We start from the raw sequence: 26,351 nt of genomic DNA on the forward strand, positions 1-26,351 counted from the left end.
GCAGATACATAAGCAATGGCAAATTCATTCACTGCGGCACTTTATATGGAAATGCATTGGTGTCACCTCTGCCCCTAATGGAGTGGCGTAAATATAATCTGGTATTTAATGTCCTGCTTCCATTGGCTCTGTCATTTACAGTTGACCTGAGGTGTTCACTCTCCTGAAGTCCCTGCTGGTTTTCCCTGCATAACATTTTACTGGGGGAATTTTTCAGCGTGGCTGTCTTTGCACTAGAGACTACTGAGCAAGCGGAGTCACAGTACCATACGAGGATGTGTCGGTTTAACAAGGGTAATGGAGAGGAAGGAGTTCCCCCGGTGCCTCACATTGCCATGTACTGTGTAAAGGTCAAAGTGTGGAGTTAAAGACGAGCTGAAAACGGCGGTAACTTGACCATTCGGTTGTAATGGCATTTAAGGGCACCAGTGTGCTCACACGTCTCTCCTCCCGAGACCTTCAACAAAGTTTTCACACCGAATGCCAACAATAAACGGAGGTGTTTCTTCCCCCAACGCTAGCCTGCTCAATCCTTCGTTATCTAAAGAAAAGGAGCTTCAGATTAAGAGGGGTGGAAATTCTGAAAGAAAAACAAACTCTTGAGCACAAAAACTGAACTTGGAATGGAAACAAGGTGGGTTTGAGTCCCCCCCTTATCTGATTAGGCAGGGCAGGAGGGATTTCACCTGTTATGGTTATGTAGTATAAAATCATTCAGTAATAAGTTTAATATTACAGTACTGAAGGGAACACAGGCCTACAACTCACCAGCACCACAGATGTTACATTGGGAAAAGCCTGGAAGGAGAGTAATGTATCATTAACACTGAATAACAAATTTCAGCAATTGTTAATTTTGTGACTTCCATAAATGTAGTACTAATTTCACTGTCCACTGAACTGAACATTGTGAAAATAAGGAAAATGTACACTTCCCTTGTGGTAACACTGAAATCTATCTGTGTCTGAATAACCGCTCATATTGTTTGCTTTTTCCCCTAAGAAACTAGATGTCAAAAATGTCCTTGCTGAAGAGCAGTACATGGATATATTTTGCATTATCTTATGACTCTGAGTTTCTGTAAATGGTACCTACAGTATGTATTAACATTAGAAAATAAGAACTAAACATGACAAGACCAAGCCATGACGCCCATCGTGGCTCAGCATTTTGTCTGTTTATGATGGCATTAATAATGTAAACTGAATGGTAATGATTTATTATAATAATGAGATACTTTTCCCATTGTCAGTCGGTATATTCTTCTCTCTGAGAGTCGACAGGATTTCAGAGAGGCGCACAGCAATTTGCACACATCCCATGTTTCATAACATCTGAAACTGTGCTGATGATGGAATTAGTCATCCACACTAACTGTTTATGAGTCCCATTAGAGTGTGATTTGACACCTACACTAAATTTTCTGAGTCAGCGCTGAAACATAATTCAATTAAAAACGCTCTGTGAGGGGGAAAAAGTGCTCGACAAGAGGCTCCAAATTAGGGTAATCGCTCCCACAGTCATGACAACACTTGTTTAAATCAGGCAGTTGAGTTGCTGGAGGTTATAAAAGCAATTGAACAGAGAAAAGGTTATTGAGCAATCCTTAATATGTGGGCAAGATCTTCAGAAAATTTGTTTTCAAAAACCCTTCTAATTGAACCTCTTTGAAACTGAAGCCAGATTTAATTGGCTCTTGTTTTACAATGTGCTGTTATGCGACGCACAAAAAAGTTATTTTCACAATTTGAAACTACTGGTTCTGCACCTGAGAGGAAAGATGAAGAGCTTTTTATCAGCATTGTAGGATACTGCAAAAGCTTAAGCTCGCTGTCAGTCAAATTAAATCTTGAGTTAATCTTCTCGCTGAGGAAATTGTAGCCACTTGAAACTTCACGTTATCAAAGTGCTTAAATGAATGATAAGGTTTTAGTGGGAAAAAAACACAAATCAATATATTGTATCTTAACCGATTCTTTCTGCAGAGTAATGCTAAGAAAAGGATACATGCTGTCTGTCAGATGGAATGATAGCGCTACAGCTTTGCACACATTTCCTCCCCTCTACGTTTAAAAATGAACAAAAACAAGCCTCCACACACGACCGCTATCCAGCTCAAACACACCACCGTGTCAAGTGGAAACATTCCACACAAATCCGCAGACCTGCGAGGTCCTGGAGCGGCTGAGAGGGTGGCACTGATAACATGGTGGGGGAGAGGCAATGCTCAGTGTAATTTTCCAAGCACTTGCTTCAGCAACAACCCATGACACTGAAATCAAAAACTTCAATTCAAGTCAGTGCAGCTGCGGTATAGATTGTGTGATTTGGGTGCACATCAGCAGAGTACATTTCATTTGCTTCACTGCAAATGAACTGTCATTAAGCTGAATGTAACCTGGGGGTAATTTCTTCACACAGTGAATCGCCTAGATTCAGGAAACCCTGTGCAAGTAACATATACAAACAACAGAAAATCCACACCCTGGACATCAAGGGCAATAAAAAATGTTTTTTTTTCCTTCAGTTTCTTAATTTTTAGTCACTGTCATTTTTTTCAGTTTCACAGTGAGCCACACCTGAAAGGAATGGTGCAGCAGGAAGGAGCTGAAAGAAGAGGGCCACTGAGACCTGGAGCTGCCAGCCTACAGGGGACAAGCTTCCCCAGTGAGCCTGGATCCTTCTGTGTCTCTCGTCCACTCACTGCTGCCCTGGGATCGCTCAATGGGGATAAACTAGCTCACATCTCCGGAAGGCATTTACCTCCAACACCCATCTGTTTCATATCGGACTACCCATGACTTGCACTTGTAGGATTGTGGGTTGATTACAGAGATGTACACATTACACAAGCATTAAGTTAAACTGGAGCAAAGCAGACTGACCAGCTTATAGTGACAACACAGAATTTCATATATCCGAATATGTTTCAAACTTAAATGTAGACAATGCAGACCTGTGTATTTCAGAGTCAGTCCTATTGCTGTCCTTTTGTGACCTGCTACCCTAATATTGCTTTGACGTGACTGGTTCTTTCTCTCCATTAGCTCATAGTGTAGTGTGTGTTTATCACTTCTCTTGAAAGCATTGGCTTTTGATAAGGACGTGATATAAACTAACAGGGCGGAGAATTTCACTCACCAAACCGCTTCCTTGTCCACCAGTGTGGTTCTTTCATGGTGGTGAACCTGACGTCAGGATGCAGCTTGAGCCTGTCGTACAGGTCTGTGGTGCCACACTTTGGCTGACCAATGATGTAGAAGTAAGGCAGGCAGCGTAGACGGTAGCACCGCCCCCCTCGGTAATACAGGTGCTCCCTGAAGGCCTTCCTCAGGTAGTCGCACACGGTTCGGAAACGCCGCGAATATAGGGCATACAGGTTCTTCCTGTAAGGGTCTGCGGTTATATTCCCAGAGTGCTCCTCGTACCAGCACGGGTTCTTAATGTGGGGGAGGAATTTTTGGGGTATGACCGAAAACATCTGCAGAGTGAACGAGTGTGTTACAGACCAGCAAAAATGACATCACACTTCCAGTTAACTGTTCAACATTATGCATGTCCATTGGTTACTAAATGCACTTATCACATTGTTCCGTCAATATCCTAAAAGCAACAGAATTTAGTATACAGCTCATATTAAAGCACACACAGGCGACAGCGTGAATAGAACAGAATTTTCCTAAATTCTAGAAGACTAAAGCTTGTTTACTACAACTACAATTACCAACAAAAGAGAAAGCATTCCCAAACTCCTGCTAAAACTACACTAAATACATCCTTTCCACAGTGCTGACCACAGATAATCAGTCTGATACTGAAGTGTTTAAAGGTTCTGGTGAAAATAAATCTGATTTAATTTTTTGGAGATGCCACGTTCAGCTCATAAGCGTAGCTGCAGCTTCTGTGAGTGTTGGATCTGAGAGCGTGATTGAGAGGACCTCCTGTGTAATGAGTTCAGCGGGCTTCGTGCCTTCTTTGTAGAGGTGTGAAGGTTAACAGCACTGGCTGTTCAGGGACAGAACAGGGGCCTGTAACGGCATCTGTCAGTTTCCATAAAGCCACATTCACTTCACACCATGAGGGTGGCCTGTTTGTATATACAGCTCAGACAAATTTCCCACTTCTCACACCACTGCTATGAAAATTACAGCACCCTTTATTGCATATATTGTTCTCAATGTAAGACTGTTAGTCTTCATTTACATTTATGGATTTTAAATCTAACATGTACAAATTTGTCACAGTTTACACAATGCTTTTATACAATCTACAGTATCAACCTGTTTGCTATAACTAAAATTAAATCTTGAATTCATCTACTTTCTGAGGACATTGTCGTCACTTGGAACTTCATGTTGTCAAAGTGCTTCATTGAATGATATGGTTTCAGTGGGGAAAAAAAGCAAATACATACAGTATCTTAACTCTCTGCAGAGTAATGCTGACAAAAGTATGCATGCTGCAGGTTTGATTTAATAATAGTGAAAACTTTGGTAAAAGCATTGTGGAAGATCTACTTGTTTGGGCCAGGTATAGTGTTGCATATGTTGTACTGAAATCATCCACATATATAACTGTTGATGCTGCAGTGTGTGCCTGTTTAATTGCTCTGAAATCACTTATCTGTAACTGCATGAGATGTTTTCTGAGGGCTGGCTCTTGGCAGACAAGTCTAAAGCCCCTTTACCCAGACAGCGAAAATACTGGGAAAGTAACAAACCTGCTTATTAATTATAATTCACACCCATAAGCCTAGCCACAGAGATAAGGTATTGAATATTTGGGTCGAGATGAGTTCAGTAGTTGCCATAGAAATGCTCTAACGTAAGATGTGCCTGATGCAATATCTGGTTGTTTGGAGAAAAGCACACCTTCCTGCCTTAGCCCTGATTGGCTGGGTCAGAAAACTGTCTCAGACTGGTTTGTGTGGTGGAAAACTCCTGACCCCTGACTCACTCTCTTTGGGTTGATCTGACATCAAGGGTGTAACTTAATGTTGTGGGTTACCAATAACACATCCTGCATGAGAGAGAATTCTATCATAAAGCCATCCTGTTCCCACAAACCAGGTCTCAGAATGCGAAACAGAAACATTCTTTACTCCTGTTTTTTGGGTGATATCTGCAAATCCAGTGACCAAACCTCACAGAGTCTGAGTGATGATAAATGTTCATTGCTTGGACAGTTATTTTTGTGTCTGTTGCAGGTTTAAGGCCATCAGGACACATCATGAGCTCAATGAAGTGATATGATTACATGGCTGAGGGGACCAAAGTCTGAAATAACTTAAAGTGTTACTGCAACCTTTTTTTAAAGTGTATTAACAGCCTGTCTGTATGCACCTACATGAGGTATAGAGAAGGTCTGTGTGAATCCCATCTCACAATGTGCTGTTATCCAATCCAGATGAATCTATCTGAAAGTCTGATTATCTTTTTCCTCTGCATAGGTCCTATGAAATGGTAAAAGGTTGTATTGTGATTATGTTTCTGTCAAATACTTGCAGAGTCAGATGGATCCAGTTCATACAAATGAAGTACTGCACTAATTAATGTACAAGCTATGTTTGGGATATACTGTATGAAAGAACATGTTCCCTTCTGTGATCACACAATAGGATACACTTTATTCAGGAGTAGGTCACAGTAAATGTGGTCAATGATTAAGTGGGTGGTGGGCCTGGAAAGTTTGGAATCCCCTAATCTAATGTCTTGATTCAGTCCTTTGTGTGTTTCCTGCACTCTGGACATATCCAGTCTTTGAAAGATGCCCAGTGGTTTTGAATATGGCTTCAGAATCACTGCAACATTAACCAGCTAAATCTCCACCTTTTGAGTCCATGTGATACTCACATGTGGCTCGTTGTGCACCAGGTCCTTCAGTTCTGGAACCCGTCTGGAGCTGAAATCCACCTTGGACACTATGGTCTTCACCACCAGTTTAATGTTGGCGTAGTCCTTGGCAGAGGTCAGGTTGTAGGAGAAGGGTCCCGGCTGGGCTATAGATCTGATCCGGTAAGGAGAGGGCGTCAGCAGGAGGCCCTTCTTCTCCTCTGTCAGTACGTACGAGGCTGTGATCAGGAACATGATGGTCAGCAGGAAGAGGAAGCTGTAGAGCTTGGCCTTCCCGAAACAGGCCGTCACGCCCCGGTGCCAAAGGTGATCCCTCTTCACCTCCGGCACAGCCAGCAAGTCCACGGGGGCATCTCCCAGGGGGAGAGGCCTTTTCCTGTGGTCCTCCACCACAGAGCTAAGCAGGCTGTACCTGTAGTCCATCAGGGTCATGCTGCCAACAGGGGCACAGGGTGGGTTCAGACCAGGCAAAGGACTCGGGTCATGCTGGCAGGGTGGTGGGCAGAGTAGGGAAGAGTTCCACTTCCTGTATTCATCTCTACAGAAGGCACACTGACTCGGCTCCGGCTCCACTGCAGCGGCTCCCCTGTGAAGTAGAAACGCATGAGCTCATAGGAGCTGCAGACTGAAAGTGGCTGACATCTGTTTACCCATGAGCTGAAGGCCTAAAGCCTGTCATCACCGGGAAGGTCATACTAAACGCGCTCGCATCTTGGCGAGTAGGAGATTTAAACTTAAAACTAATAAAAACTAAAGCTCACCAGTCAATTTCTTAACATCAAGGAACCTTAGTACATGGTAATGTACACAGAGAATGCAAAATTGGAGAGAACTGGTTTGGATGGTTAGTTTTTAATAGGGGCGGGTAAGGGGAAAAGCTTCACATCAGATTTGGTTTTCTTTTTTAAATTTTAGATTTTATCTCTAATTCAGTAAAGTAAAAAGGGTATTCAAATAAAGTCTGTAATCAAATACAAAAATGGTACACTCCTCTTAAGAACCACATCCCTCTAGAAGAATTTCATTCCTATAAGCATCATCATAAATCATAAACGCAGAGTTTCAAATGAAGGTTTAAACAATATTTTTTTGTCAACATATCTGTCCTAAGCAAAGCTGGAAAAACACATTTGAAAGGTTCAGGATTATTCATTTATAGTATTGATTCAGTATTACAGACAGACTGCATTGCAAATTGTAACAAGTATGTGCATTTCTTAGCCTCTTTCCTTGCTGGGAGTTTTCACTGGGAATTCATCTTGATTTATGCACATGAACTTAACACTGAGTCAAAATGGGGTGAATAGCGGTCACTTGCTGCCAAAGCATGATATCTGAAAGAGGAGATGCCAGCTGCAGCTGCAGAAACTGAACCTTGCATCATATTTGGGAGCAATTCGAATGAAAACTGGAATTAGGGCTGGAAGGCTCCAGGACATGGGAGATTAGGAGCAGGAAGAAAGCAGCTGCTCTCGGTGATGCACTTGCCGAGAATGGCTTCCTGTCTGGCCTTGCCACTGCCTTCTTACACACGTCCACCTCAATCCAAATTATGTCCGCTTATTTCATTCCGGGCTTTTTCTATACCCGGAGCCAAAATAGTAAAGTCAATAAATTATTTCACACTTCCCCAAAATTCCCTCTCTTTAATGCTTAGGCGTGGTTGAAGCCCACAGCTGAATTTCTCTGAATAATAATGCACATGAATTTTAACAGAAGAAAAATGAATGCTCTCTATTTTGAAATGACTGAGGATTTATGGTGTCCAGAGTTTCTCATTTTTATAACAATAATTGTACACCCAATAATTACAGTATTCACATGTTCCATAGTCCATACCAGAGAGTTGATTCATAGTTCAACCATAAGTGAGTTATGCTTTGTCTTAATGGTGATTGACCATGTCTCCCCTTTCCAAATCTTAATCCCTGATTAGAAGACTTGAGCCAGCCTTTCCAAAAGCTGTATGCGAATCCCAATTCGGAGTCAGTTCAAAGGGAGGATGCTTTCAGCTTGTAACGGCAACTCCTGCTCTGTGCCACTGCTGGACGGGGTAGGCCGTCAGGAACCTGCATCAGGTGTTGGGGGTGAGGAGACTGCAGAAGCGTGTGGTGTACTGAGAGAGAGCTGTACCTTTTGCATGACAGCCAAAGGGTCACAGGTTCACATCCCAGGTGATGCTGCTGTTAACCCCTCGAGCAGGACACTTCAAATTAATTCCTCCACTGTCAACCCTGCTATGGGTTACATAATTTGTTGGTTTTTTAAAAAAAACGGCCTCCAAGGCTATGGGAAACTTCAGGATGAAAACGCTGAACTGATGTTTAATGATTAAGACAATTTAGAATCTGCAGTTCCACTAAAAGCCAAGCTCATTCCTTTCAATCACTTAAGCTGCGATGGATATCGACTTTTCTAAATAAAGCTGCAAGACGTTACATTTCAGATCGCAATCAGCGGAATGCTTTTGTTTAATCTAAATCAATGTTCAATGAAAATGTTGTGCTGATGTTTAAACATCACGCCGCTGAGAACAGGGCCCATATCATTCAGTCTCAGCCCGGACAAGCTGATGGCTCCCGCAGCAGGAGTGAGTCACTTGCGGTCCTCCATGGCTGTTACCTCACTTGGCCGGGACTTATCTCAGGGCGTGGGGGCACCAGGAAAAAGCCCACACAATGCAATTTACCTCCAGCTGGGGTCTCAGATTTTCTAATGTCGGGCCAAGTTTTCAGTGGAGGGGGGTCTCTCTAATGGTCCTTCAGACAGACGGAGGCCTTTGAACAGAAGGTTATCTCGGTGGAAACGGGTTCGCAGGAACTCGCAGGTCCTGAGAGACTGCATTGCCTTAGAAACCCTCCCTCTGCCAAAACACAGCCCACTATCAGCTACACAGCTACACAGCCTCCCTCATATATGCTGCAGAAAACCTAGCACAAACGCACAGGTTATCAGCTTTAACTGCAAACACACAGGCACCGAGAACGGTGGAATGATATGCCGTTGCGAACCTTTTTTTTTTTTTTTTTTTTGATTCCAAGGGCTGACTCAGGCATATCTTTTCTGACACAAGAAAGATGTTCAGTTTTCTGTTATTTTTCAAACCTTTCATACTCTAAAAAACTGTTCTTGCAACAATGAGGTAGCCAAACATTACATTTTGTCATTTTCATGATATTGTATCAATAACAGACAATTTTATGGTGGCAAGTGCAGGTATGCATTTTTTTTTAAATATCAAGATTGTACTATAAACACCAAAACTGTTAACTATATTGCCATGTATTTAATATGTAAGATGGCAAGGTCTTTGAGGGAGTATGATTAAATGAAATTTTCATGCTATTGGACGTGTGACTTGATTGGGTTGTACATAATTCATATGCAGATTCAAGGCTCGTTTCCTGAAGAGAAAATTTAACAACTTTGAAATCTGAGCCCCTGCGAGGGATGTAATGAGTGTCAGACAAAAAGGACACCTGACAAAGGTGGTCATGTAGTTTGTGGGTGTGGTGGCTTTTTTTCCAAACCTTTCATGGATACCAAAACCTGGTCTCTATGGTCATTTTTTGCTAGTTTGTGTTAAATTAGTGGTTCCGTGCTTTCAGATGATGGAAGTTCTGCAGAACTGGAATAAGGTTGACCCTACAGAAAGCCAGTGGATGTGGCGTTGAATTTAAATCGGATCGCAGATGTATCAGCCATGGTCCTTCAAGAGATTATTTCCGCTCTTCAAGAACAGTCACTGAGTGCAATTTAAGAATTGTTCATTACTGATAGTACTATCTGGTTTATCACGAATCTGCCATTACAACATTTATTAAAAATGCCACCATTAATTGAATTTCGAAGTTATCACATTTTCAATCCCACAAAATCTTTATATTTTAATAGAACTTGGAGGTCATTCAGGTTACGCTGAGGTTGACGTCATGTAGGAAAGCAAACTAAAATGGTGTAGTGAAGTGAGCTATGTGCCCTGCTGTCCTCATAACACTCGGGATGAGAAAGAGAGGCTGGAGAGGAGACGGGTGAGAACAGAGTTCAGTGTGAGTGAGAATAGGCTTCACAGAAAAAGTGAACATGGGAAAAAATGAAAAGGAAAAGCTTTTTTCCCCTGTCGGTGGTCTTGTTTTCTGTATTTGAGTTGTTTTTAAATCCATGAACCCATGAGGGGGAGCTTTCAAATTTATTTTATCCTTGGAGGATCAGCACTGTCTCCCTCATCATTTGCCCATTTACTGATGTTTTATATTCTCCTCAAGCCCATATCTAGCATGCAGTGTGGGGGGTGGGGGTGGGGGGGGGGGAAATCATTGGTAATCCCACATGTAATATTGACCCTGAGGAAAAATGTTTCTATTAATAATGGTCCCGTTTATGACAGGGTTTGAAGGAACTCAGTGATGTAAAAGGAACCGCCTGCCATATGGATGAACAGCCCTTTTTTTGAACGGGTTTTTCCATACCATCAGTGGCTACTGCCTGTCTGGGTCCTCCATTGCTGGCTACAGTCAGTGACTGGATCTCCCCATGCTGCAGAGACAGAGAAAGAGGGAGAGGGCGAGAGAGAGAGAGAGGGCGAGAGAGAGAGAGAGAGAGAGGGCGAGAGAGAGAGAGAGAGAGAGGGCGAGAGAGAGAGAGAGAGAGAGAGAGAGAGAGAGGGCGAGAGAGAGAGAGAGAGAGAGAGAGGGCGAGAGAGAGAGAGAGAGACTGGCATCAGGCTCATGGGAGGGCAGGCGAATAAGGTCATTCTGTCATGGACCTGTTCTGAGAACAGTCAGAAAGATGGATGGATTTATGCAGGCTACAGAGCCTCCCTTTCACACCCTCCAGTGAAACAACATGCTTCATTTCTCTGGAAAACATTCTTGGAGTCCAGCAACACTTGCGTTTATGAACTTTTTCTTATGAAAAGTAGACCACAACGTAATCAGCCATCTTGCACACTAGCTAGTAGCTACACATGCTAACAGGTGTCTGAGAGACAGACAGTTTGAGGAACATAACCGTACACTGAGCAGATACATGGAAAGCACAATCACTGTGACAATAATAATGGATTTAAATTTTCCCCTCAGGTTACATGAGTAAACCTGTGATGTAAAGGCACGATGCATATGGATTGAGTGTGGGAGGGATGGCTTTGTGAGTGTGCGGGGGGGGGTAGGGGGTGGCAGGGGATGGCTTTGTGGGTGTGCGAAGGGCCGCCTGCGTCTTAATGATTCATCAGAGCAGCCCGACGCCTCAGGGCCTGTCATTCACCATCGCGCCCAGCCGCCGTCCGATTGCCGTGTGTTGCAACAGCCATCTCCTCATCAAAACCTATCGATCTCACTCCAGAGCGGCTGAAGCCCTCATCCACGCCGGCACTACACACAGAAGCTCAGAAACTGCCTCTCATTTCTAGCTGCTGTTGGAACGGCATTTGAAAGGAATGTTTGCGTAAGTGAAAAGCAGACATCACGCAACAGTCTCTCCCTTATCTTAATAGCCTTTTCTGACCATGTAATTCTGGCTATGGGTTTAGGCTGTGTAAATGTTGCCTTTTCCTAATGACTAAAACCCTGCTGCTACAAGTAGCTGATCCTACAATGAACCCTATCACAGCCCTATCTCTGTTGCATTAGTTGATGCTGTTTCTTTTCCTGGAATGCACTAATGGAATGGAGTCTGAGAAACGCCCACTCTCCTTCCGATCAATAATCAGAGGCTGACCACAGTGTCCTAACTCGGCCCGTCCATTATCCCACTGACTTTGTGCAGCACTGACCTCATACACGGTACTGATGTTCACCGACTGGTCCCCCCGGTGGCCACCACATACAGCCAGATACCTATACAAATTCCAGTCAAGCCAGACTATCACCTGCGAACACAAACCTACCCCTTAGAATGACTTCAACAACATGTAAAACAGCGATAATTCTCTGAGGTCTCTAAGTCAACTCACAGGTTTAATGGTGTGTGGTGATTACTGCTTCAGCCTGGGCTTTTTAAGTGCTTAAGTTTAATCAGTCTGAAATTTGTTTGAGTTCCACAAATGATGGATCGCAGTGGAAGACTGTGTTTGTGCTCTGTAATCAAGATGTATTTTACTGCTGTTTATTCTGGGAAATGCATAGCTGTGAACGTATATTGGTCCAATTAAGCTGGTGAAATTGATCAGAACAAACACGAGCATGCACACAGCATTCCAGGAATTGATTTTTGACACCGTTGCTGTAATCAATGGCTTTTGCGGACCTGTTTATGTTATTAATAGTGTGCAATTTTCAGAACAGCTGTTTCACATCATTCAGCCGTTCAGATTTTGGTTGCTGGTTTGATATTCATCATTTTAGGCATGCATGATCCTCTGTCAAAGCTTTTATAACTGTTGGATACTAATACAGTATGTTGTGTAGTATACAGTATGTGGTGGAATCAGTGGCGTCGTTAGGTCCGATCATTCGGGGATATAACCCCGAATATTTTAAACCTAGCCCCGAATATTTTCACCCTGAAAAAGGAGTTTTTTATAGCAAAACAGACAGACTGTGTAACAGAGCGGAACTTGACTTGCAGCATATGAAGGTGTGATAATATTTATTTATTATAAAGGTAGATATAACCTCCCCAACCTACCGATGCCGATCTCCCTTCAAGAAAAGGACAAGCCCCAGGCAAACTTGACTTAGCCCCGGATCCTTTCAATAGGTAGAAACGTCCCTGGGTGAAATATACAATTCAATAAGCCAATGTGATGCGTGGGGAAAAATCTTACATTACATAATTTAAGCAGTTCACAGGAAAGTTAATGACTGAACAAATTGCCCGATAGGATGGGGGTGCCATCTGCTTATCACCTGTCTGACCTAAAGAGCTGTAATCTACACCCTTTCAAAGAAACACTAACGCCCTGTTACAGTTCTCAGTTCCTGAGGTACAGCTGAAACTACAGCTGGAAAAATAATAGCCAGAGAAGTAATCGTGTCTGTTCAGGTTCTATTGCATTTGATAAAGTAAATTCAAATTAATAACAATGTGCTAACAAGCTAAAATGAGAGCGCTTATTATCAAAAGGGTACCACAGAAATATAAACTCAATCCTACCAGGTCTTGACTGTTTTACACTGCTGGTGAGACATGCAAAATGTGCATGCTGGGACTGACCTATTGACTTTTTTTTTTTTTTTTTTTTTTTTTTTTAAATTAAAGCAGCTCACTCCTTTCATGTGCAATGACTCACTAAAATGCTCTCTAGCACGCAATTTATTCCACACCTTCCTTAGCAAGAATGAAAATCACAAACGATGCCAGCTCTCTCTTCCTTATTTCTCCCCTTCTGGTTCTCATGAAAGATTAAAGATCGGGCTATTTATGTGAAGGAGTAATAGACAGATTAAAAGCTGCTTTGATGAGTTAGAATGGAATGTGATGTGAAAATGTCCTTGATCAAGTCCATAAAGCCAAAGCAAACGCTCAGTAACATCAAAAACTCCCCATGAAAATAAAAGTCCTTCCCAGCATTTGACTCATGCATCCGAAGCCACGGCCTCCTCGGGGAGTGTGGACACCTGAAACGTGTAGCTGGACATAAACACTGTATAGATCAGAAGAAATGGCTAACAGAAGCATGCGAATGGCTGGGCTGGCCTGTGGATAGAGCCGTCCAGCAGACAGGGCTGATTGAGAGATCTCAGCCGCGTCTGGGAGCTGGTACACAGCAGCGTTTTCACGCTCTGAGGCAGATGCTTTGTTCCAGCACACCGGGGACGCTGGTGGAGAGGTCTCTGAAGCGTGCGGGGCGCGGGGTGATCCCCCCCTCACACACGTCTTTGAGCTGCCATTCCCCAGGCCCCGCTGACCTCACAGTGAGTGTTTCAGCACCGTATGTAAGGGCTCACAGGGTGAGAGGTAGGCCACAGCTTTCAGGGAAACTCCAATGAGCGCAAAGGATCCAGTCCAGTGCACAAGATCAAAAGCTGCCGGCACTCTGAGAAGCTTTCAGCGGCTTCAGTAAAGCATTACATCATCAATGCAAAACTCGAGAGAACCCATGATGGCAAGCAAAATGTAAGGAAATTAAAAAAAAATAAAAATAATGTGTTGCTTGATGTTGTTTTTTTATGTGAAGATGAGATGGTGAATGAGCAACGGAAAATGCTAAAGCATTGCTAAAGCCACGTTCCACTTCCACGTCATGCTGTGCTGCTGTGTTTTGTTGCATCGAAAAGCTTTGAGTCGGATCGCATGAAACGGAATGCAGATTTCATGTGATTAAGCTTCTTTCTCAAAGACAAAGAGAGGGAGGACGTGAAATACAGCCTGAAAAAGGCAGGCCAGCCAGCACACAGTGTAGGAGGAGTGAAATGGAAACCAGCTGGCGCAGTGCGAAGAAGGACCATGTAAAATCTTTACCTGCAGTGAGAAGGCCCTGCCGAGGGCATGTCCAGGTAGCCCAGTCTCAGATCAGTTCAGGGGTATTGCACAGTAGCACTGTGAGTCCAACATCACCCGCCTGCACTCATGCTATGAACGATGTTGCCCATAGATTAAACACACGAGACAGGAAGTGGTTTTGTGTTGTGATGACGCAACTGGAAATGGAGTGGTCTACACTAATGGAACACGCCCTGTCAGCATTCTAGAGTAAACGCCGTGACGCGCAGTACAGGAGACGAGAGCATCGTGGGTTAGCGGAAAGGGGGAAGGGTTGCGCACAGCGGCTGTTGGCTGTGATGCGGGTGGCAGAGAGTGCCATAGAGGGATCGGCCAGCCTCCTGAAGACGAGTGATTACGATCTCCACTCAGAGCTGTGAGGCGAACGAAAACTCAGATACCCAGCTGTGCCCTCCGCCTGCTCCTGACCTCAAAGAATGAAATTAAAATCCATCTAATGACGCTGAGTGAGCACTGCTGGTGCAGGATGAGCGGTATGCGTGGTAGCAGGATGTGGAGTGAGGCATGAGAGGCCCAGCTGGGGTTGGAGGAAACTGCAAACACACACTCTGGGCAACAGTTTCTTTTCCTGTAGCCTTAAACACTTTTCACCGGTGTTATCAATCTCTACACCCAGGTGACCACCACACACCACACCCAACAAAATTTCAGCACAAATGGTACCAACTAAAATATTCCAAAATGGGTGACATACTTCCGTTCCCTTAGGAGGAAGTCTTGCTGTTGTGTAGGTACCTCCTGCGTTGTTGTGGACCCAGCATGACCTTGAACTCCATCTTGCACCACGCTGCATACATCTCACTGACCCTGCCAGCCAGGTTCAATATTTATCTAGGACTGGACCTGCCTCTTGCCCATCTGTGCATCTCGTACATCACCTCAGTCATAGCCAGCAGCCACAGAAGGCACCTTTTCACCCTCATCATCCTCATTCTGCTCCTTCATACAGAGGCAGTCAGACCTCAGACCCTTGACAAAAGGCAAAGCCTGGCCCTGAACAGCAGGCTACAGGCCCGGGACCATGCCACCTCCTACTGGCCTGGGGCCAGTAATCCCATCCTGTCCTTGGAAATGAAGTCAGTTTGAGCGGAGGAAGACCAGATCAGCACTTTCTGATCTTATCGTTTATTCATCATTATTATCCTTTTTTTCTTTGGCAGACACCTGGAGCAGAGCCGTCTGAGCCAGGTTACTGCCTCTGATGTTGTCACCTCAGTGCGCGAAAGCAAAGGCTAATTATTAAATCATTAATTACAATAATAGAGGCAGGCAAGCCAGCCTCTGGCTCTGTAGACCAGACTGCAGGGAGCAAGAGTACAATCCAGTACAGAACACATCATACTGTGTTGTTCACATATCCATACACCCAGTTCACAGAATATAGAAACACATTTTGTTAATATTTCAGATAAATGAATCATTTACCTGAGAATTTTTTTAAACTTATTTTTGAAGGAATACATAAATCTATCCAAAGATTAATGAATTTTGTGAGTTTGTCCAATATCTTTTAAGCATTATGCACTGGTAGTCACTTCAGACAGCAGCTTTCAAATAATTATGAAATGGACAAAGCTTTGAGAAGAGCCAAATTTGCCGTGATGGAGTTTTTCAATGCAGTATTGACAAAAAGAGGGAATTAACAAGGCAAAACCTGTTTCAGCCTCATTACAGGCTAGTCTCCTGCCCTGTTTGGTACAAAGAAATGTAATGAATTATGAATTAATTTCATTTATTAATAATCAGTCTGTGGCGTAGGCTTACACTTGGATTGTTTCCAAAGCTCAGCTCTGCATTTTTATTGAATGCAAGGTGTTTGGTTATTATCAGTCATAGAAAGAAAGAGACTAAACCATTTTGGTTGGACTGTAGATCCAAAGATCTCAAAGATCATAATCATTAACATGAATCCTGGGCGCAAGGGAGGAAGTCTAAGATAAGTACTGTAATTTGATTTTGGTGAATAGTTTGTCTAAAAAGAAATTGCTTAATTCTGTCTTGACACCACTAAGGTGGAGTGCTAACATTAAGTAAACTCTGTTCTACACCACAACAATGCCAGCCTGGACAACAAACAAGCTCAACTTCAGTCTAAAAGAAAACCGGAAGAGGTTGTTTCAGAGGCAGAGTGTGAATGCATGATCCAAACTGCATCTCAGGTTGTCAATCACAGTTACTCCAGTACAGAACAGTTTGGGCAGAAAGCCTGCATCTTCTCTGTATTGTATATTTACTCTCTGTGGGAGTGAAGTCCATTTGATCTGCCTTGTGTAAGCTATATGCGAATCCAGTCCGGGGAAAGCCATAACTAATGAGTCTTCCTCAAACATGCCGTGCTGTTCCCTGCACAATGCCTCAGGACATGCCGTGCATCACCGCTGGCTGTGGCCCCGTACAGCCTGTATAAAACTCAGATATGGCCGGAAAGGAGAGCAGGGGGTAAAACTCTGACACAAGGTGCCCAGGAACACTCTGCTCATTCTCAGGTAGCTCTTCAATCATACTGAAAATACAACAGGTAATGCTTTAGTGAACTCATGCATTTTGGAATCGCAGCACTTCAGCTTGGTTTAAAAGATGTCATGTTTTACTAAAACTGGGACATTTTTTAAGTGTAAAAAATAAACAGAAAAATGCACCAATGTGTAAAGGACCATTCGTCCTAGTGTGCTGTAATTGGTACTTTAATTGTCCTTGTAGAACTGCAAATCTCACATGGGCATATCCTAAGCAACCCTTCAGGATGCTTACCTTCAGGTCTGGGTTTTTTTTTTTTTTTTTTTTTTTTTTTTAATTTAACCAGATCAACTGAAATGAGTTGGTACACACAGGGAGATTGTTGCAGATGTAGTATCCAAGGTGAAATTAGGAGGAGCCCTAAAAGGTTGACTATAGTCCCTGAGGGGGAGAGTTTGATAACCTTTTAAAGTTAAATGTATGCATTACCTTTTATACAGTTTCACCCAACAGCCTGTATGGGGATATGTGATTGTTTCCTGAAAACGCTGTATATGCATTTAATGAAAAGGTGTAATGTGGTGCATCAGCACTGACAGACTCCTGAATATGTTCCATTTGCACATAATGTGGTGGCATGACTCCTAGTTCCATTGTGTTGTAAATGTATAATGGATTTGTCTCTTTCCCTTGGGTGTCCTATAGAGACCACCTTTGAGCTATTAGCAAAGGAACGTACTGCAGTTCCTACTGGAAGCACAAATACATCTGGCATCCCTGCACTGACCTGTATAATTACAGTGCACTGGCTGAAGGCCTCACACAGAAACACATTTGTCCATTTTACTGTTTGTGAAAACTGCTGAGCAGCATTTACTCTTATAAAAGCCTGTTGCAGGGTTGGCCTCTCTTTGTAAAGTTCACTTTAATTTTGCTACACAGTGAGTCTGCCCCTCAGTTTGAGGTCCTGTCCAAAAGCACTGAGCTGTCATCCCTGCACCCGCAGGTTTGGTTTTACCTGGCACAGAGACAGGAGAATCCCTATTTGACTCACCATCACCTCCTCCAACAGTCACCTGGTCTTCCATCCATGCACTAATCACTTTCCAAGCACCAAACAATCACCATCCAAGCACTAATCACCTCCAGACCCACTTAGTTTCAGATGTTCAGCACAAGTGGCTACATGACAGTAGGAATTAAGACCAAGATAACCAAGGACACATCAAATCTGTCCTATATACACTACCAGACAAAAGTCTGGACACACTTTTTCTTTTATTTTTGCTATGTTCCACATTTTACATTACATTACATTACATCATTTAGCAGATACCCAGAGCGACTTACAAATAGAATAATAGTAAAGACATCAAAATGATCAAATTACCATTATCTTAATCAAGTGTGTCCAAACTTCTGACTGGTACCGTAAATGTAAGCATCCAGTGAGATCCTTTTATTGTCAATGAGAACCTTTATCGTCAGATATTAACCAGAAATGCTGAACACCACAGCTGGTGAAAGCTGGTGAATCAAACATGTGTTCCAGTCTCACAGTTGGGTTCAGCTGAGCTTGGCTGATCGCACAGCGGTGCCTGTGTGTGTCATGAGCCGCGCACATTATCTCCACAATGTCACCCGCTGGCTGCTGGGAATCAGAAAGCCGCTAATGATGGCAGTCCCACAGCCACCCGCTCCTCTGACACACGCTGAACAGTGCTGGACAGTGCCCACCCACAGTCAGAGCCAGAGCCAAAAACAGAGGCATGCAGCCGGGCAGCTACAGCTGGGTCGATGGACACGGCGCCTGCGACCACAGACAAAGGAGTGCGTGCTGTTGAGGAGGCAGATCACAGAGGCTGTGTTCTTCCCGCACAGGGTGACTACAGAACGCACACACACTCTCTCACACACACACACACACACACACACACCCCCACCCACCCACCCACCCACCCCCCACCACCAGAGCTGCTGAGGGGCAGGGAGCATGCTGCTTTGTCTCCTTTAATTTACCCCCTCACCACACAAGTCCATACCCACAACCACAAATCCCATTCAGCAGGCACAAACAGAACAGGAAGCAGGATCTTACTTCTAACATCGCTACTTCAATGATTTGTACTCAGGCAAAGGCTGGATGTGGGTGAATTGAAACAAAATCCTCATTAGTTCTGAACCCAGTAGACAGAAGTGTTGAGTTTATTGATTTGGAGGAAAGAAACGCTGCTTAACAAGTTTGATTTTTTTGAGGTGGGTCATGGCAAAGATCTTTTATATTCTTCCACAAAGAGTTTCACAAAGCTGGGTAACAAGACATCCGTAAAATTTCATAGGAACCAAACAGGAGGTCACAATGTGTCAAGGAGGTATAAGTACAACCTGGTATGGTACAAAGCTTTACTGAACTTCCAAATATATTTTTATTAAATCCTGGCTAGAAATGTGAATATTTTCTACCATTGAAAGTTTAAAACTGGGCATCTGATTTATTCATAAGTAATTAGATTTCATTTCTGAATTCCATTAAATAATTGCAGTCAAGATGTGCATTGAAATGCTGGAGTGAATTTTATAGAAAGTTTTAATTGCAGGATATTACAGCTCATCTTAATTTTATACTTGTCCCTATAGCCTGTCTTCAGAGGACATGAGAGATCACCAGAGCCTAAAAAATACAGTTCAAATATCGGGTTGTGCAAGCCAAAGGCTTAGCAGAGGAAGACTACGCTTCCATTCTGCATAAGTGATGTGTTGGTGTCTGGCTCGTCCGCTTTCGCGCGTTATACTTATCTCTGAGAGATTCTCCCGGAGGAGAGTCAGAGGCCCGCTGGGGTTTACTCCGGCAGCTCACTCCAGATCAGCCACGCTCTCCACAGACGGACACATTTGTCACAGGAAGGTGGGTACTCGGTGACCCATGAATGCCAAAAATGTGTGAAATATTATAATTGATTAGCGAGCAGCGGGGCTTCGTGACTTCCTGTCGGAGATGGAGCAGCTGAGGGACAGGGGGAGGATAGGGAGGGACAGTGTAGAAACACTGCACAGAGCAGACGGCAGAGAGATGCTCTGGAGCATGGCACTTCAATTAGCCAAAGTCAAACACGGCTTAATCTTTATCCTAATAACCATGTCTCATCTGATGTGAAACCATAATGAGAAAAAAACGGAGGGATCATACCGAAAGCCATGAGCGCATGGAGGAAGATGTTCAATCAGATGGTATTATACAGTCAAGTGTGTGCATGATATCCTACTGACAGAACGTGCTCACTGTCAGAGCAATCACTTATGCTGCCATATGAAAGGTGAGTTTCGGATAGTCAAATCAATTCATTTATCTCGAACATAAAAGCAGCAGATTGTTCATCCTTTCATTGCATCATTTAGTCATTTAAAATTCTGGCCATACTGGGCCACAAAACAACACAATGAGAGTCATATTCACACAGCTTTTAAATCCATCTTCTGATGGTTGAATATATAATTCTATGATTGTGATTATGTTAGTCAGGGATAAGGGACTGAACACCACTTGAGGTATTTAAACAGTGCATTTGAAAGGCCCCTGCTGGACCTTACTGTGTTATCAGTGCCTACCCTGTCTTACTTAACTTCACCTGTTATGTAAGAGAATGCAGTCGAGGAACCTGGGTTCCAATAACTGTGCAACGTGTCACCTAAACCAACGCTTTGCACTGAAATGAACGGAACGGTGCAAGCGAAATACAATGAGCTTGACTGCCTGTAACTGTGTAACGATGTTACAGTACTGCAAGTCACATGATCTTTCTTCAAGCTGTTTGAGAGCAATTCATAAGGAATCAATACAACATAGATGTACAGATTCCTCATTAATAAAACTTTTTTAAAACTTTATGCTAAGCTACAGTATTCCACCAATGTGGGTTCTCGTAATGCCAATGAACAGAATATGTCAATAGCATTAAAATTTTGCTTGACCAAGCTTTTCCCTGTTGTGACATGTTGAGTTTATACAATCTGTTAAGAGGGTGTTAAGACAAAGCCAAGACAAACAGAGGAAGAAGCCAAAGTTATGAGAGCAACAGCACATTTGTCTTCAGTGTTTGAATTCAATCTGGATTTATATTCATTACACAAATAAATAATCCCAGCCATACAAAGCCATGCAAGCCAGCTCTCTCTCCGTGAGAACACAGATCCTGCTCTCTGTCAAACTTTCAAATCTCAGAATGGACAGAACATCCTGCCAGAAACAGGGGAGAACACCTTGAGAGTCCTGAACGTGCTCTTGAGAATGGAAGTGGTACTGCACACTTTAGCTAGGCACTTAACATGAATTAAAAGAGAAACATAAAACATAATGGATAGTTGCTCTAGATACTGGCATCTGATACACAAAGAACATCAATTTAAATTACTTTTCATTCCTGTTAAAAATGAGTCCACACACGACTCCACACATGAACCCCTCCTCTGAGGAATTCCAAAGCCACAGTTGTTCCCTCAGCCCTTTTCTGCAGTAACAGGGAGTGTGGGCATGGTCTGCTTTTTGTTGAGAGGAGAGATGCAGAAGCGATGCTACAACCTGGCGACCTGCTGCATATGAATGCACACAAAGATCGATCTGATGCAAAGATGTAGTCAAAGGAGAGGCTGACGGTGCCCCAGCAATCCCCAGCCTCACGGAGGCGTGGAGCAGCTTTCACATGAAGTGATGAACAACTGCAGCCAGCTCTCTTTCCACAACCGTAAATCACAGAGATAATCGGTACACGGCAACCGCCCCCGCCCACACGGCAACCGCCCCCAGCCACACGGCAATCGCCCCCGGCACACAGGAACCACCCCCAGCCACACAGCAACCGCCCCAGCACACGCTGGCTCAGGGCAGAATGGGGCGGAAGACAGGAACGCCAGTGGGTTTCAGTTTCTCCTTTAAGAGGAGCAGGCAGGGGTGAAAAGGCCACTGGGACAGCAACATCTGCTGATGTGCGACCAGCAGACCTGGGCGGGGTCAGGCCAGGACAGCTCGCCCGGCAGACCGCTCGCCCGGCGGACCGCTCGCCCGGGGGACAGCTCGCCGGGGGACAGATCGCCCGGGGGACAGATCGCCCGGGGGACAGCTCGCCCGGCGGACAGATCGCCCGGGGGACAGCTCGCCGGGGGACATCTAACACACAGATGCTGTGGAGCGCGACTCTCCCTGCTGACCTCAGAGGACTTCCACTGCGACTGCTACCCGCCGCGTGCTGGGGGGCTCATACAGAACTGCACATACATATTTCATCCTGAATGGGGATTCCCCCTGCTTTGACCCTGAAATTTCCTGCAAAAGGACTATCAGTGCCAGGGTATTGCATGGTGCGTTCAAACTGACACTGTGTGTGTTTGTGTGTGTGTGTGTGTGTGTGTGTGTGTGTGTGAGAGAGAGAGAGAGACACAGCACACCTTCCACATCCCTTCCAGTGAATCCAAAATGAAGGCATTTAATCATTATCAAAGGCTCACTTCTCCCACCATAAATGAAATTGTTTAAACTGAAGACTGCGAGAACATGGCAATCATATGGCTGAGTGTAACAGTCACCTACAGTACGGTCAGAGGCGTTGTCTTCCAACGCTGTTACAACCCAAAGGGGACTGAGGCGTACATACCAGCCCACTCACCGCTGAGTGTTCAGAGTGATTTGGAGGGAGAGCTACAGATATTCAAATTTAAATAAGACATTTTCTTCCTCCACTTTTGAGTTGCGGTTGGATTGTAAAGACAAAACCTCGCTGTAATTCACCTCCACTTCAGAGTGTAGTTCTCACATTACTAGTCATTCCTCCACCCCCCTGCCTTTTAACAGGCTTTGTTTGTTAAATTCCTGTCATGGCCGCTGTGTTCCTCCAAGATCTGCAAGTCCCCCGCAAAGGTCAAACATTCTCCATGCTGTTTAGGACTACAGTTGAAATAATCTGCATGTTTTCAGTGTCAAGCCCTCAGCACAAGTGTCCGTTAGTTCAACAGCCCATTAATTAAAAAGGCAGATTCGACATTTGGCAACACAAACACTGACAAAATTGCCTCAAAAGCATTTAAGCCCTCTGCTTGACATCAACCTTATTTTTAATAAATTTATTTTTTCTTTTGCTTAGAGATGAAGCAGCCAGAGGGGTCAGTGGGACTGGGTGGCCTTCAGGGCTGATGGGTAAGAATAAAACCCAATCCCGCAATGAGGTAAAGATGATGGTGGTCTCCAGGCTTATCACACCTCTGAGCCTCTCTAGACCAGCCTCGCCTCTCCCAGCCGCAGCCAGACCCCTGCTGCACACCCTCCCCTGCTCCGGGAGATAAATCACCAGAGATGGGCTAATACCCTGCAGATCTCGTCCCTCTGAGAGGTCCACAGGGACATCCGTTTCTGCTGCGCGCCCCCTTCCCAACACCCACCCGTTTCTGAATGACGGCACTGCCACGCCTTCACAGCTACCCCAAGCAAGCGCACACAGAGCCCACAGAGGGTAGCTCTAATGGAAACGGGCGTCTAGAAAAGCATGTCCTACCATGTCGGAGGGTAAAGACCCATTCAGAGCCCTTCAACCTTCACAGGCTGGCTGTGGGAGTCACACATTGGGGAAAATCTCAGGCTCAGCCCTGATATCACTCACCCCACCCCCTCTACAGCTGCCACTGCACTGACCTTGAGACCCCTGGGCTTCAGGATGGGGAGAACAGGACCTGACGATAATCTCACACCTTAACAATGATGACAATTTGACTTCCATCTGCGATATCTGATGGTGCATTTGACTTTAGCCACATGCTGCATTTTTAATTCTTGCAGATTTGTATTTTAAGCTCTGTCAGAAGCATCTCGGAAGAGCTTAATAAAATGCAATTTAATGCTTTTCCCAAGACAGAATGATAGTGACAGCATATATCTTGAGACTGCTGCATGCTCCGAAAGACAAGATGTGTGCCAGCAAGCATACTCACTAGGACAACCGGGATAATGCCTGCACAACAATGTGAACAAAAACACAAAAACGATTTATCAGAGTCCTAAAGATGGTTTCATGCAAATTTTTATATCTCCCACAATACTGATGGGTTCAGATGCACCGGACTGTGTTAAAATGCATTTAGAGGGATTAAATTACAGTCATGTCAGATTACTACTTGTGAGCGGAGCTCCATTGATTGCACAGAGTCTCTCTGCTTGATCACTTGCAGCTCATCAATCACGAGGATCAATGGCTGGAGCACAGGGGTGGAGGGGAGAGGAGGAGAAGAGAGGAGAGCCGAGCCTGGAGCTGAGGGGTGGAGCAGGACCTAGCAGGACCTGGAGCCTGGAAGGAGCTGGTCTTTGAGGGTGGAGATGTGGGAGTAATAATCCACATGAGTCACTCCACCCGGAGCTACAGCGCCCACATCGGGGGATAAATTAATGACAAAACTTCATCAGAGAAGCCATCAATCAGCCTCCCCACGCCCTCCCTCACAGCTCCGCAGGCAACGAGGGTGAAACTGCCAGGTGCTGTCAGGCTTTGGGTTTGCAGGATCTGAAACTCCCCTGTCACAAGTACAGAACAAAGCTTTGTGGTGGCGCATAAGCTCTTGCAGCACTGCACCCATTCAGTTTGGAAGGTTTATCAGGTTTAATAGGCACTGCTCTCAGCGCAGCGCTATCACAGATCCACTGAGGAACATAAATCTGAAGCTGAACTGCAAGCATTGAAAACACAATGCAGGAGCGTCCGGTGTGTGCGCGTGTGTGTGTGTGTGTGCGTGGTGTTTTTTTTTTTTTTTTTTTTTTTTTTTTTGGTCAGTTCAGGACAGTTCTGGAAAAAAAAAACAGACCTAAAATTCTAATTCATCAATTAAAGTGAGCAAGTTTCTTGACATCAGGAGTCTGGCAAGCAATAAAATACAAGAAAATTACAGTCAGAGTAAGAAAAGTGCCAAACTCTATTACTCAAAGATAGGACTCATTGCGGCTGATCCACCCGTGGTCATTATGACTGAATGTGTTATTTCTGCTAGCATTTCTACCTGACTGAGTACAGCGTGCTGCCTGGCGCACAGACCTTTCCCCCAGGGTTTGAGCTGCATTGCAGGACTGCTGTCTTTGTTTTGTAACACTTTATTATTATTCTATTTTAATTTTAGAGACATGAAAACAGGACAATACGCTGGCAGCAAAGCTTTGGCAAATAAACTCTCACTGCTGTCTGTGCTCGGGGCACTTTGAGACGTGACGGGAGCAGGAAGATGTGTCTTACACGGAGTGGAGAATACCGTGTCCTCATTAGAGGGCTGGAAGATTACCATTCCAAAAATCCAAGCTCCACAACACCAGGGCAGTCTCAGGACACTGACGGGCCCCCACCTCCCACTACCCTCCAAGTCCTGTTCAAAAGGTCAAGACGAAACTGTTGAGAAATTGTGTTCTGGAAAAACCCCTGTAACTCTGGCAACTGTGTGGTCTGATGCAGTCAGGCTCATGGCATGCAGTGCAAATTCTACAATCATTACAGAACACTCAGATTAATGCTAAACAAACGCATTTGTTCAGACGATCATGACTCCAGACACTATGATGGAAAGGCCTCTTGGCCCCAGAAGCCCCCAGTCTTAGAAGTGCTTTACAGGGTAGACAGTGCAAGTGTCCTGGACCTACACAACACGAGCGTGCCGGACCTACTCATCCAAAAGGCATCTACCTATCACTGCCGCTATCAGGGCCCACCGCAGTGAAGCTGTTGGCAAACAGGAAGTGAGGGGAAACATCAACAGGAAACCCAATGGATGACTATCACTGGAAAATGTGTTTCGTCACTTTTAAAGATGAGTAAGAAACCCACAGGGGATGAAATGTTAGAGAGGACCTTACACAGGACAGTATGTCTGACTTTTTTTTTTTTGGAGATGCATGAACACGTGTGCTGTGAGTGTACATGTGCAGGTAAGCATGTGCAGGGACACGGGTCCTTTTTAGAAAAGCCAAAACTGTTTTAAAAAAATGGCATTTTAAACGGCCTCTACATGTGTCTGTGGAACACAGATGCAGCACATGTGCAGCTGGCTTTGATAATGTCTTCAGTATATTATCCATGTGAGGCTTTACTCTGATAAGAACTTATTTACAGACTGAAGTGAAAGATTCAGCAGGAGCTGAGGCAAACACAGGGTCCACAGAAGCTACCACAAATATCATTTGAATAACTCGGACTAAAGATGTAGTGTCTCACCAGTGTGAATACTCTTACACAGGGGGAGGTTTTTCTCTGAACAGGCAAAGGCCTTGTTTACTTACACTTGTTCTTTCAGTCAGACAAGGTCCTTTTTAAATGAACCATTTCAAAGAGTGACACATGACCTTTCCAAGCTCAGCACCAGGACGTGCTCACACCCATCACACTCAAAAGCAGGGATATCTGACATTTTCTGTGCTGGTGTCAAAATGGTTAAAGCACAGTCATGGCAAAGACAAACAGAACACAATTTAACCGTGACCTCCTCAGATTTGCTTTGGGGAGCTTTTTGAATGCCGCTGTAAACATTTGTCTAGCAGTGGAAATGGACCTTGATGGAAAACAATGTGCACATCTTAATAAGGA

The 26,351-nt window shown here is 44.3% G+C and overlaps 1 protein-coding gene across 2 annotated transcripts in view; it reads right to left on the minus strand.

Annotated features, from left to right (window-relative positions):
* The window catches only part of LOC118789975 (carbohydrate sulfotransferase 15-like), a 44,068-nt gene that overhangs the window by 11,768 nt on the left and 5,949 nt on the right, over window positions 1-26,351 (minus strand). The window contains exons 2-4 of one of the 2 annotated variants that reach the window (XM_036546749.1): window positions 10,323-10,389; window positions 5,854-6,439; window positions 3,143-3,482 (exon numbers count right to left, since the gene is read on the minus strand). In XM_036546749.1, the coding sequence (XP_036402642.1) occupies window positions 3,143-3,482; window positions 5,854-6,285 (772 nt within the window). In that variant the 5' untranslated portion in view covers window positions 6,286-6,439; window positions 10,323-10,389. The remainder of the gene's footprint in view (window positions 1-3,142; window positions 3,483-5,853; window positions 6,440-10,322; window positions 10,390-26,351) is intronic. The other variant, XM_036546750.1, reaches the window with a different exon arrangement.

The sequence above is a fragment of the Megalops cyprinoides genome, chromosome 15 (assembly GCF_013368585.1).
Source record: "Megalops cyprinoides isolate fMegCyp1 chromosome 15, fMegCyp1.pri, whole genome shotgun sequence".
Lineage (NCBI taxonomy): Eukaryota > Metazoa > Chordata > Actinopteri > Elopiformes > Megalopidae > Megalops > Megalops cyprinoides.